This window comes from Barbatula barbatula, assembly GCF_947034865.1.
Source record: "Barbatula barbatula genome assembly, chromosome: 8".
Lineage (NCBI taxonomy): Eukaryota > Metazoa > Chordata > Actinopteri > Cypriniformes > Nemacheilidae > Barbatula > Barbatula barbatula.
In genome coordinates, this window is record NC_136771.1 from 16,558,200 (window position 1) to 16,571,754 (window position 13,555).

The 13,555-nt window shown below is 46.5% G+C and overlaps 1 protein-coding gene across 2 annotated transcripts; it reads left to right on the forward strand.

Annotated features, from left to right (window-relative positions):
• Window positions 1–207: 207 nt before the first annotated feature.
• Window positions 208–11,046, forward strand: gpank1 (G patch domain and ankyrin repeats 1). Of its 2 annotated transcripts, none has more exons than XM_079462440.1 (5): window positions 208–277; window positions 680–978; window positions 1,231–1,505; window positions 9,323–9,432; window positions 9,675–11,046. In XM_079462440.1, exons 2-5 carry the CDS (start codon window positions 768–770, stop codon window positions 10,123–10,125), a joined length of 1,047 nt encoding a protein of 348 aa, XP_079318566.1. In that variant the 5' UTR covers window positions 208–277; window positions 680–767; the 3' UTR covers window positions 10,126–11,046. The 2 variants fall into 2 exon arrangements, with proteins under 2 accessions (XP_079318566.1, XP_079318567.1); XM_079462441.1 differs by having other exon boundaries at window positions 250–277; window positions 590–978; window positions 9,675–10,315.
• The last annotated feature ends 2,509 nt before the right edge of the window (window positions 11,047–13,555 follow it).

The window sequence follows — 13,555 nt, forward strand, 5'->3', positions numbered from 1 at the left end:
TTTAGGCATATTTGTAAATAAATGTAATTGTATTGTAGCACCTTTCCTTAAATATTCAGTCTATTTGTATAAAAGCATCTGCTATTTACCTAAATATATATTTTGTAGAAGATTAGTAGTTTTGTTGTTCTGCCGTTTGATAACAGGATTACAGGCATTGATTGCGGAATCATTTTGTTTTCCCACTAATGTCCAGAAGGTGGCGGTAATGCATGGAAGCTTTTACTCAACCCCCAGAAAACATCAAATGAAGAAGAGGAGAGAAGAGGAGCGTACGGTTTGTTTATGTTAACTCTTGTGTATTTGGTCGTGTATTTGTTTTATCTTGTTTAGTGCACACACGTATCATTGACACACAGTAATGCTAAACGAAAATTTTATATTTTTCGTTCGTTTAATTGATACATTTTTTTGTTTGAGGACGTTTTATGACGCTGCTTGTCCTGCTATCGTCCTTTGATTACTTTATTGTTTAGCAAAATAAGGACTGGTTATTCAGAGTATTGATATTTGTTTAACATTTTAGACCCCAATGTATTGGATTTTCGAATCAGTTCGTTAAAGACTGAATCCATCTTCTTTTTCGCAGCTTAATATTGGCTTAGCGTCGCGACTTTTAATGTGGAGCGGATGGATTCAGCCTCGTCCACTAATGTGTTAATGTGTTATTATATTAAAGCTTCTCTCTGTGCTGAAAGCATCAACAAGAGCAGCAGCAGCATCTTTCAGAAGTCTTTTAAATATCAGAAACCGAAGATGTGATAAAGATGAGTAACCATGCAATACGGAGACCAATGTACTTTACTAAAGCCAAAGAGGAGGAAAAGCTCTGGATAGAGGGAAAGAAAAAAGAAGACCGCCAACCTCTTACTGGACAGGAGGCCAAAGACTTTTACCAAAGCCTGCTACAGGAGAGCAGTGAAGAAAGACCAAGAGAGGCACGTGATGTGACAACAAGGAGAGTGAAAAGAGGAGCAGGTAGTGATAGATTTCATATAACGTTAATTAGAAACATGACAAACGTGATCAAATACAGGCTATACTTTGAATTAACTGAATTGTTAGATAAGTGTCTGCCAAACACAAAACATTAAATATTTAAATACATTTATATTTATGAATCACAGTAAAAACAACAGCATTTCCAAAAAGGAATAACCAAAGGGACAGTACTTTGAATAGTTTTTTTAAATAGATTGAAAATGATCATTCTTTATGTTGTGACATTAGGGCAAAATCGAAGAAGAAGACCGGGACGAATATCAGAAGGTGGTCATTTCCAAACGGGTGACACCTCAGAGCGCAGTGGCCACAAACTTCTACAATATGCCCAGGAGGGCAATATTCAGGGCCTAAGGGACCTTCTGCGACGTGGCTGTGACATCAACTTCCGTGACGATTTTTTCTGGACAGGCATGATGTGTGCAAGTCATGCAGGGAAGATCGAGGCTGTTCGGCTGCTCCTGCAGCACGGTGCTGCATGGGTGGGCGTAGTGGACAAACAGGTGCGTAAAAATCAAGATTTTTTTAAATGATTATTCCAATTTGTTTTAATATTATTGTTATACACTCTGCATAATGCAGATTTGTATTTTCTCTTATTTGCAACATTCCTTTTCACTTCAAACTTTCGTTTCAATTAAAACATTACCTAAGGTATATAAGGTAACCATTTGGTCTTTATTTACATTAACATTTAACATGCTTATATCCAAAATGACTTGATCTTACATTTCGTCGCCTCGGAATCATTCAATTCAATTCCATTCCATGTTATTTATATAGAGTTTTTCACAATGTGCATTGTTCGAAAGCAGCTTTACAGGAGAAAATAAGGAAAGCACAAAAAAAGTAAAACACAGCAGTGCATGGTGTTTATAGAACAAGCTAGATTATTCGACTAAATTATACCTAATAAACGCAGACTCCCGGTGGTTTATTTTGCATGAAGTGAATGCTTTTCTGAAAAGTCTTAGGGAGCGTGATGGGTCGTAGTGTGATAGAACGTCTCGGTTACGTCTGTAACCTCGGTTCCCTGATGGAGGGAACGAGACGTTGTGAGAGACTGACTGGGGTTTGATCTTGAGAACCTACCTTCTCCGAGATAATTAATTATAAAACGCCAATGGGCTTGGCGAATGGCACGCGCACGCCAGTCTCCGCCCCGTGCATACGGGTATAAAGGAAGATGGCGGCGGTCATTCACGCACCCTTTGTACTGAGGAACCTGAGAGGGCACTCCCGTTCACTGCAGTGATTCGGTGCAGCGTTGTGGCATGAAGTCACAACGTCTCGTTCCCTCCATCAGGGAACCGAGGTTACAGACGTAACCGAGACGTTCCCCTTCAGTCGGTCTCTCGACGTTGTGAGAGACTGACTGGGGATCAATCTTAAACGCCACAGCGCTTGCACCGATATCACGACCTCTAGCGGAGCGACCCTGACTGGGCTAGCGAGTCACAAGAGTGCTACCGCGAGACGTAATCTTCCAGTCATATAGTATTGGTCATACTGAGAAGCCTCTACTGACGGCCTCACGGACAGTGGCGTACGCCTCTAGTAGCGAGGAGCTGTCCGGAGCCGAACACTGGGGAAACACTGCTCTCCTCTTAGAAGAGTGTGTTACGGAGGCCACATCCTACCCGGAGGGGAGGTACATGTGGAGACATGACATGGTCTCCCCGGCGGGGAGAACAACATGCGGAAAGGTGTTAGCCCGAATAGGGGACAATCCAGGTGGGATTACCACCGGCGGGGAGGTCACAGATTCACCAATCGGGAAATCCTGAGTGAGGAATTCAACACACGGGACGACCCAGTGGGGAGTCACTACGTATGGGGCACTAGTCCTAATACAGGGGTCTGCCTGAGCAGGGATGACTCTACCTATAACGGACCTGGTTCTAACAGACGGCTCCGCTCAGTCTGTTACCAAGTGCAATGCTAAGTGATGGATGGAATGTATATACTTCGCCCGAGAGGGGAAAGTAGGTAGGCTACAATAGCGCACTAGTCTCACCTGGTGAGGGGAGAAGGCGCTTTCGCAGGCGTACGCCCAAACCAGGAGCCCACCCTAAACGTTGGCGGCGTTTAAGGGCATGTGCTGCAACTGGTTCCACGTGGAGATTGTAAAACCTCGTGAAGGTACTGGGCGTAGCCCAACCCACAGTTCTACAATGTCTGCCAGAGAGGCGCCCTGCCAGTGCCCACGAGTGGAGTGGGCTCTCACTGCCAGCGAGCACGGCGATCCTGGGATTGGTACCCAGTGCGCCACCTCTGTTTGGAGACAGCCCCCCCCGGGTGCTGTCTCCCAGAACAGACAAAGAGCTGCTCAGAGCTTCTGCGGCTCTGTGTGCGGTCCAGACCGAGGCGCAGCGCGCGTACTGGACACAACACTTAAAAAGGTTGGGTCTTCCTCTCCGGAGGGGAGCGCCTGCAGGTTCACCACCTGGTCCCGGAAGGGAGTAGTGGGAAGCTTGGGCACGTCGTCGGGACAGGATCTCAGGACCACGTGAGAATACCGATCCCGAGTTCCAGGCACCTTTGGGACACAGAGAATGCCTGTAGGTCCCCCACCCTCTTGAAGGAGGTGAGCGCCACAAAGAGTGCATCTTTCATCCAACTGAGGAAGATTGGCAATTCTAAGGGGCTCACCAGGGCCGTACCAAGGCCCTGTAGGACCACATTAGGGTCCCAAGAGGGTACGGAGCGCGACCAAGGTGGATCCACCCTTCTCGCGCTCCTGAGGAACCTGGTGACTAGGATGTGCTGACGGGGATACTTACCTGCAGGTCAGCACTGATCCGATCAGGCAACTCTGCGGGTTCTCCTCCCGGGGAGAACACCAGGACAATTTGGCACCACTAAGCGTATAACCGCCTAGAGGCGGGGCTCTAGCCTGTAAGACAGTCTCCCGGACCGCTAACGGGCAAGCCCTCGTCCCGTCCAGGGGCCAGGCATGGAGGTTCCAGAGGCCTGCATTGGGGTGCCACAACGTGCCCTTCCCCTGCAACGGAAGGTCCTTCGTCAGGGGAATGGGCCAGGGGGGGCCGTCGTCAGATCTACCAGATCCGAGAGCCAGGTCTGGTTGGGGCAGTATGGCGCCACTCACCAGAACCTGATGCCCCTTTTCCCTGACCTTGCACAGGACCTGTGCAAGGAGGCTCACTGGGGGGAAGGCGTACTTCCGCTTGTCCCGCGGCCAGCTGTGTGCTAGGGCATCCGTGCCGAGGGGACCCTCGGTCTGGGAATACCATAGCGGGTAATGGGTGGAGTCCGGGGAGGCAACAGGTCCCCCTGTGCCTGCCGAACCGCTTCCCACATGAGCCGGGCTGCACGGGGATGGAGTCGCCACTCTCCGCGGGGAGTACACTGTCGAGAGAGCGCATCGGCTGTCTGGCTCAGGTTGCCCGGAAGAAACGTGGCCCGCAGGGATTTCACCTGCTGACTCCAAAGGAGGAGGCGTCGGGCGAGTTGTGATAACTGCGGTGAGCGTAGGCCGCCTTGGGATTGATGTACGCCACGGCAGTCGTGCTGTCCACCCGGACTAGCACGTGTTTGTCCTGCACGAGGGGCTGGAGCCTCCTCAGTGCCAGAAGGACTGCCAGCAACTCTAGGCAGTTGATATGCCAACGCAGTCGGGGACCCGTCCACCGACCCTATACTGCGTGCCCACTTGCACACCGCACCCCACCCTTGCAGGGAGGCGTCTGCCGTTACCACGGCACGCCTCGAAACCTGTCCGAGCGGAACCCCCGCTCGGAGAAAGGTCAAGTCTGACCAGGGTAAGAGAGTGCGAAGGCACTGAGGCGTTACCGTAATCCGCCTGGTGCAGGCGTGCCACGCTGTCCATGGAACCCGACTCTGTAGCCAGTGCTGAAGCGGCCGCATGTGCATCAACCCGAGAGGGATTACCCCCGTCAAGGACACCATGTGCCCCAGGAGCCTCTGAAAATTATTCAGCGGCGTCAAGGGATTCTGACTGATCAACCTCAGACAGCGCAGCACTGACTGTACACGCTCGTTGGTGAGACGTGCTGTCATACGGACAGAGTCTAGTTCCATACCGAGGTAAGAGGTGCTCTGCGCGGGGGAGAGCTTGCTCTTCTCCTGGTTGACCCGGAGGCCTAGACGGTCTAGGTGCCGAAGCACAAGGTCCCTGTGCGTGCACAACACATCTCGCGAGTGTGCCAAGATAAGCCAGTCGTCGAGATAGTTTAGCACTCGCACGCCTTGCTCCCTGACAGGAGCTAAGGCAGCCTCCACTAGTTTGGAAAAAACCCGTGGAGACAGGGCCAGACCGAATGGCAGGACCCTGTACTGATTCGCCCTTCCCTCGAACGCGAACCGTAGGAACGGCCGGTGTCGGGGGAGAATAGAGACGTGAAAGTACGCGTCCTTCAGGTCGATTGCCACAAACCAATCCTGGTGACGTACCAAGCCCAGGATGCGCCTCTGCGTCAGCATTCTGAACGGCAGCCTGTGCAGGTGCTTGTAAAGGCGACGCAGATCCAAAATGGGCGCAGCCCCCCGCCATTTTTGGGCACGATGAAGTACGGGCTGTAAAACCCGGACGACATCTCGGTTATAGGGACGGGTTCGACCGCAACCCTTCGCCAGAAGGGCGGCGACCTCCTGCCGAAGCACGGAAGCATTCTCTCCTCGCACCGAGGTGTACAGAATGCCCCGAAACTTGGGGGGGCGCTTGGCGAATTGGATCGAGTAACCGAGACGGACTGTCCTCTCTATCCAGTGTGACGGGCTGGTGCACTACCAAGCGCCCAAGAACCGCGACAACGGGACCAGAGGGACAATCTGCATCACCGTGCCGGGGAAGGCTGGTTCGGTGGCTGACAGTACGGTCATCTCGCACAGGGGGGACCCCCCGGGAGGTTGACGGCTCTGTATGTTTACCTGCTTCAGGCGGCCTGACGCAATGTCCAGGGGAGATTGCGGTCGGCGGCCCGATCCATCCAATACACCGTCTGGACGAGAGTGTTGAGGAAAACCCAGGGGAGATTTGTCTCTTTGAGAGTATGTGGGCGCCGGACCCTGAAAAGGGCCCAGACTCGATGGAACGTGGCAGGCAGCATCCCTCTCCGATCCGGCATTGGAAAGGCCGGGATTCGGGCCCAGTAAAATCTCCCCCTGGTTCGTCCCGTCAGGGCCGCTTAAAGGACCTCTTGGCGGGCTGCTAACGGGGAACAGATGCCCTCTACCGCGGGGGTCTCTCTGGTGGGTCGTCCTCTGGGAGGTTCCTCAACCGGAGGGCCGCCGCGGGAGGGCAGGGCTGCTGGGAACCAGGCTGTGCCCGAGACCATGCCGACCTGTTGACGGGCGCGTTGCGGCGTGGCAGGATCTGTTCGATCGCCTCAGTCTGCTTCCAGACCGCGGAGAACTGCCGTCCTCCACGGTATCACCAAGCAGCCCTGCTTGCGAGATGGGCGCATCAAGAACGGGCGTTCTGGGCGCCGCTCACCTGCGCAAGACTAAGCCACAGATGCCTCTCTTGGACCACCATTGTGGACATCGACCGACCCAGGGCACGTGCCGTGGCCTTCGTCGCTCTTAGCGCGAGGTCTGTGGCAGTACGCAGCTCACTCATACGAGTTGGGTCGGACTTCCCGCCGTCCAAATCCTTCAGGACTTTCGCCTGAAAAACCCGGAGGACCGCCATGGCGTGGAGAGCGGAGGCGGTTCGTCCAGCAGCACTGCAAGCCTTCGACACGTGTCGAAGAGAGATTACATGCTCTGGACGGGAGTCTAGGTCGAGCCCCCCCAAGTGGCAGCTGTCTGCGGGCACAAGTGGCCCGCGACTGCACGCTCCACGCGGGGGACGTGAACATAGCCTCTAGCCGCCCCACCAACCAGGGAAGTCACAGCCACCGAGCCCTCCGGCCTGAAACGCGCCGAAAGGGGCGCATTCCAGGACTTGGCGAGCTCGTCATGCACCTCCGGGAAGAATGGTAACGGAGCCGGGCGTGGCTTTTGACCACGCCCCCGAAACCGCGCATCTAGCCGCGAGCGTTCCGAGGAGGATGTTGTTACACCCTGCAACCCGATGCACGCGGCTGCCCGGGAAAGCATGGCCGACATCTCAGCGTCAGTCTCCTCCGGAGCTCGACTGCCTGACGACAGGAGATCAGAGGAGTCTTCCGTATCCGATGCCAGCAGGCAGCTGTCCGACGTAGCGACAGAGATAGCGTCATCATCCGTATGCGAAATCTTACCACTATGAGACGGCCGTCTGCCGCTCGTAGGGGACGAACCAGGTGAGCGTGAAGGGGTATAGATGGTCCGCGAGCGTGAAACTGACGGAGCAACATCTATCGGCGTCCCTAAATCATCCCCGCCGCTCGCCAAAGCGGTCAACCTCGCCGAAACGGCAGCTGAACACGCCTGGGAAACAGACGGGGTGGTGGCAGCGCTCAAAAGCACGTAGCCACCGTGACCGCAACACCCTGATTGCTATGTCCGCACACACGGGACATACCGCATCAGTGAAACCTGCCTCAGCATGCTTGAGCCCCAAGCAAGTGACACAGGAATCATGGCCGTCAGACTCCGGGATGAGTCTGTCGCACCCAAGGATACAGCTACGAGACATGCTCGTAGCCGGAGGGACTTACCTCTTAAGGTCTGTAGCCTTCTGCCGAAACGCCCAGGGGAAGTCCACCGAAAGGAGAAGTCCGCTGCTCCGCGTCATAAATCCAGCAGGTTAAAAGTTTTCTCGAAGTCGAGTATCGCGTGTAGCATCAGCAAACACACAGGTTCCGAAGAACAAAGGATGAGTGAATGACCGCCGCCATCTTCCTTTATACCCGTATGCACGGGGCGGAGACTGGCGTGCGCGTGCCATTCGCCAAGCCCATTGGCGTTTTATAATTAATTATCTCGGAGAAGGTAGGTTCTCAAGATCAAACCCCAGTCAGTCTCTCACAACGTCGAGAGACCGACTGAAGGGGAAGCTCTGTTAGGTAGGTAGGGGCTAAACCGTTTAATGCTTTATAAGTGATTAAAAGAACTTTAAAGTCAATACGATACTTAATGGGTAGCCAGTGAAGGGTTGATAACATTGGGGTTATGTGATCGTATTTTCTGGACCTGGTAAGAACTCGGGCAGCTGCATTCTGAACTAACTGTAGTTTGTTTATTGATGATGCAGGAAAATCATGAGATTCTATCTGTGATCTCTTTAATCTTAAGTATAGAGACCATGAAAAATCTATTTTTCATACACGAAAAAGACAGAGTCCCTAAATGTTTTCTAAATGTACAATATCAACATTTTCTTAAATTTCTGAAATGGAGATTTTGGGAACAGACCAAACACAGATTGAACCTTCTGATTCAGAAAAATCACTTTCTGCTGGTTCTGTCTGCAAAATATTTAATTAAAGCACTGCATTTTCAAGCAACACAAACAATTCACTTATAATTTTTATTAAAACATGAAATAAGTGTTGTGATTATGTGTACAAAGACACATTATGACATTTATTTAATATTTTAGGACACTATTTCATTCTAAGTTAAACATAAAATGCTGTGATAATTGTTGTATCTAAATGTTTTATCCACAAAAGGTGGGGCAGGTAAAATGACCTTATAGAGATGCTTATGGCTGAAATAACATGATGATGTAAATTCTTTGTTGACTATTTGGCTTTAAGGGCTTAATATTGTAAAATTGAAGGGATTAATCGCATTATGAGGGTGTATGTAAACAGGAATTAGGAAACTAGCGCTGTTGGCTATGAATATAAAAACTCCTTAACAAAACCTAATTCAAAAATAGTGTTGTTTGAGCTGCTCTCGTTGACAAGAGTACCAATAAAACAGTCAATCTTGAGGTTTCATTGTTTTGCGTTGCACTGTTTCTCAGATATTTTCCACTGTCAGTGAGGATCCCGGCCACATGACAGAAAAAGCTGACCCTGATTGGTCCTCTTGTGTGCATTCAAAGTGCTGCTTGGCTCGCAGATAGGACCTTATAGCACCAAAATATAATTCGATTTTGTAGATAGTACCTTTTTGTTTTCTTAAAAAAGTGCCGAAATGTACACATAAAAAAACATGACATAATGTAAATACGATACAGAATAAGAATATGTGAATAACTCAATTTTGACAAAAATGTAAGATAGAACCATATAATTCTAAGGCCACGATTTGATCGGTATGTGTGTTCCCTTGTATTTATAGGCATACAATATATAATAGCTGTGTATGTTCCCTAACAATGCCATTTAGCTATGATATTGGTAACATAGTCATTTATTTTGTCACATTTCTTCTTTTTGTCTCCTGTTTTGGTATGCAGGGCAGAGATGCACGGAATTTGGCTGTGCATTCAGGTCACCATGACGTGGTGAGAGAGCTGGAGCAGTTTGGTGTGTCAGGGAGTGCGCCCACTGAAAATGGAACAGACAGGTTTGACCTTGAATAACTTGTCTTTCAAAGTCTGTGTGCCTATAATTTTGGTTTTCAACCATTCACCTGGAGAGCTTTACACATTTAAACACTTAAGAATTTATATGTTATCATTATTGCAGTGCTGTGTGATTTTTATATCATTTCACAGTATAACGGTTTTAAGGCAAATATTTTCTTCAATTTAAGACAGAAAAAATTTATCTTTATCTAACACTTTATGTCTGTGTGTGTTTCAACAGTGTTCGTTCTCAGTGGTGTAGTGTGTGTGCTGTGCAATACACAGACAGCACTCAAACACACAACAGGTCCACGCTGCACCAATTCAGTGGGCTCCGCCCCCCATCCACTCCGCAGTACTGCCTGCCCTCTACCAGCAACAGTTTTAAAATGATGCTCCGCTTGGGATGGGACCCCTCTTCCGGTCTTGGGCCCTCACACTCTGGCCGCAAAAATCCAATCAGCACAGTACTTAAGAGGGACCAAACTGGCTTCGGGTATGGAATGACACCACAGCCTAAAGTCACTCATTTTCAGGCTAGAGATGCTCAGGCAGTGCAACATAAACCTAAAGAAAAAAGAATAAGACAGGAGAGAGGATCAAAGCTCAATGCTAAAGAACTTAAGAGAAAAGAGGAGAGAGACAAAAGATTGGAAAGAGACTTTCGCTCTTCGTTTAATTTTGACCTCTGAAACCTAAACCTATACTGGGAAGTAACTGCTGAAGCATGTTCCTTGAAAGCCACAAGTTTATTCAACCATAAAGCTTGTATCGTATCAGCCAACTGCTGACAGCTGGATTTCAGATTTCGTATATATTAAGTGGTTTGTACTAAGTTTGTCAATAAATTATTGTAATAAATACACATGATTTTATTTGTTTATTTTGTTGTCTTTGAAATCCATTTTGTTGAATGCAAACAGAGAAATTTGGTTGACGACCAAGCTGCTATTTTCCAGTAAGAAGATAATGATTAGGCAATCTCAGAAATAAAAACAAATAGAATGTTGTATATATATATTTTGTATTTTACATGAATAAAAATGCAAGGATTTATACAGTCATGGCCAAAAGTTATCTTCAGTGTGCAGATGTGTACAATAGTTGACAGTATAAAATACAATTATTTGGAAAAAAGTAATTACTTGTGTGCGGGGTCTGCATGGGGGCTGTTTTTATTTGACAAAGTTCAAAAACGTAATTCTGGTATAGTTTTTTGTGTGTGTGTGTGTGTGTTCTGCAACTGTTTTCAGTTTTTATGAATTTATTATTTATAGGTTTGTGTTAAGGTAAAATTATCATTTTTGAACTTCTACAATATTTGTCCCAAATTTGTAATAAGAAATATTGTTTTTATTTCAGATGATCTGTATTTCTACAGAGCTCAAAAACTGCAAAAGAAGTTAATATTAACTTTTAAGCAATTTAAATTTGTTTTATTAATTTGATTTTTATCAGAGTTTTCATGTGTCTTGCCATGCTGTCAGTCTTTTACATTGCTTTTGGAGGCCTGTGTCACTACTGAGGTTTGATTTTGTTTAAATTCAACAGACCCTGGACTGGAATGGCTACGATACAAAAAAATGCTGATTAAAACAATTTTGGAATAGTCGCTTCATTTCCCCCGGCACTTAGTCTCTTAGAATCAAGTCCATCTTTTTTGTGTATGTTCAGGTGACAGAAAAAGTAGCTGAATCATACACTGCTCAGATGTTTATTAGAAAGATAAAGGATTTGACCAAAACAAAGGATTAGCGATCAAACTGTTAAATTTTAGTTACTTAATTTAAAAAAATCTTACATCATTTATCTTTAAAGCTATTTGTTTAACAATTTGATTGTTTCACACTTTGTGGCATTTAGTGAGGCAAGAATAACTGCATCTGGTGTTCTCGCAAATACAATACAATTTTGTCTATCATATCGATGGTATCATACAGTGATTCTGAAATAGCCTACTCTATTCATTGCCAGACAATTTGATCAACAACATATCTTGATGTAGACCTGTGTGTAACAGAAGAGGCAAAAAAGTGTTTGTTCACAGTATTTGTATTTATTCAAGATACTCATGTATGACTGGTGATGCTTGACTGCATGATAGACTTTAAAGCTCTGCTGCGCAGATTTTGTCATCCTGAGGTGATGTTGCCTCTCGAAATTAACACCTAAGGGAAGACTTACTAGCAGCTCGTCAGTTAACTTTGTTTTTCAGTGCTGGCGTGTAGGTCAATGGCGGCTTTCCCTTTACTACTAACGTCCACTTTACAGCGACATAGTGTGCAAAATCCATGGAAAGCATCTCTACTGCTTTTTGATATGAATTCGTGGTCTTTTGTCCATTCCGGATTACATGATGTCGGACGTTTCGGCATGTTAACAGGCTTGTTTGAGATGCGCCTTGCCTCGCGGGCGAGAGTAGGCGGCTGCAGTAAAAGGGAAGAGGTCAAAAAAGACCTTTGTCGGACACTTCATGAATCTCGCTGTTATGTCGCTTGCAAACGTGAACAATGGAGGAGATCGCGTTCGCGTTTTTTTATCGCAGACGAAGTGGATGTAATCGAAATACCACTGTTTTTACATCTAGATGGTTACAATAATAATCACAGAATGTCCTGTCAAATAATGTCCAAATAAACAGCTTACACAACAACATGTGAGACATTTTCAAGGATTGTATAAACAAATGGTAAATGAAGTAAAAAGCAAGTTGCTTTTGAGAGACAGGTCATAACAAATGTTTTTCATATTTAATAATAAGCAGGTTTCTGCCACCATTTCACGTCCATATTATTTTTCCATACCATGCAAGTCAAAGCTGTATTGTAGCAAACATTCTTCAGAATTTCTTCCCTTGTTTTAAGACCCAGACACTTCTCAGATGAAACCACACAAAGATGAGGCATAATGACTAAACAGTCCATTTAGATATGTATGTGTGCATGTATATTTTTAATGGATTGATTTATTAATTCACACAAATACAATAGAATAAAGTGAACATTACAACAAGGAAGAATTCTAATGATGAGCAATATAAAATAAACGCATGTCCTAATTCTTAACTTCACTAGGCGTGTTTAGTTTTTGTTTAGTTTGCATGTAAATATAAATAACCAGATGCGTAATCTAATTCTTAGAATAAAGAGAAAATGTATAAATTGACATTCTCAGCCAATGAGCATGAAGCTGTGTCGTCACTCAGTCGTTTCCCATCATGCTTTTGAATAGCGCAAATCGGGAGAGCAACTGCGCTCGACTGCTCAATCCGACACAGCTGCCTCGCCGTGGCGAGAGTTTTTTGCCACACGTCAGCATGACATCAGAGCAAGGCGGACGTATATGGAAGGCCATTTAGGCAGAAAGACGTAACTCGGACACTTTTCTAACCGGCATGCAGCTCGCAGTGATCGGGTCTGCGCAGATTTTGCTCATCTCAAACAAGCCTAACGTTATGATGTGACGTAGCCAGTACGTGGACTCCACCTCAATTCGTGGAGGCTTGTTTACGTTTTTAACCAATTATATATCAGATATTTATTTGACACCTCTTTCAGCCAATCATTTGTTTGACCGGAGATCTTACGGCGTCAGACGCTATGCTGCTGCGTCCCAATCAAGGTTTTAGAGCGCGTTTTTTAAGGCCGATTCAGCGCAACTCCGAAAAGGAGGACAAACGAGTGTCCGGTTTGAGGCTGCGCCGGAAGGATTCTGAAATCAGACTAGATTACGGAATCCAATCCTAGTTTTAATCTGGATCAAACATTCAGTTTGTGTTGTTCAAAACCTGTCAGAAGGATTTGGATAACTTTGATCCAAAAAAACAGGATTATCCTGATGCCACGATGTAGGATTTCAAGGTGGATTCCAGGAAGAAAATGTAGTACAACTTAAAAATTGGTCAAATAATACCTTTGTATCATTTAGTGTATATATTATATTTTACTTTATATATTTATATATACTTTTATTTATATGTTGTGCTTGATTTGTGTAACCATTGTAACAGTGATAAAGTAGACATAGGCTACCAATTAAGCTATTTATTTTAGTAAAAATAAAAATGATCTTGTCCCCATGAAATAATCCCCCTAACAGATTTCGATAACAAACAGAAATAGT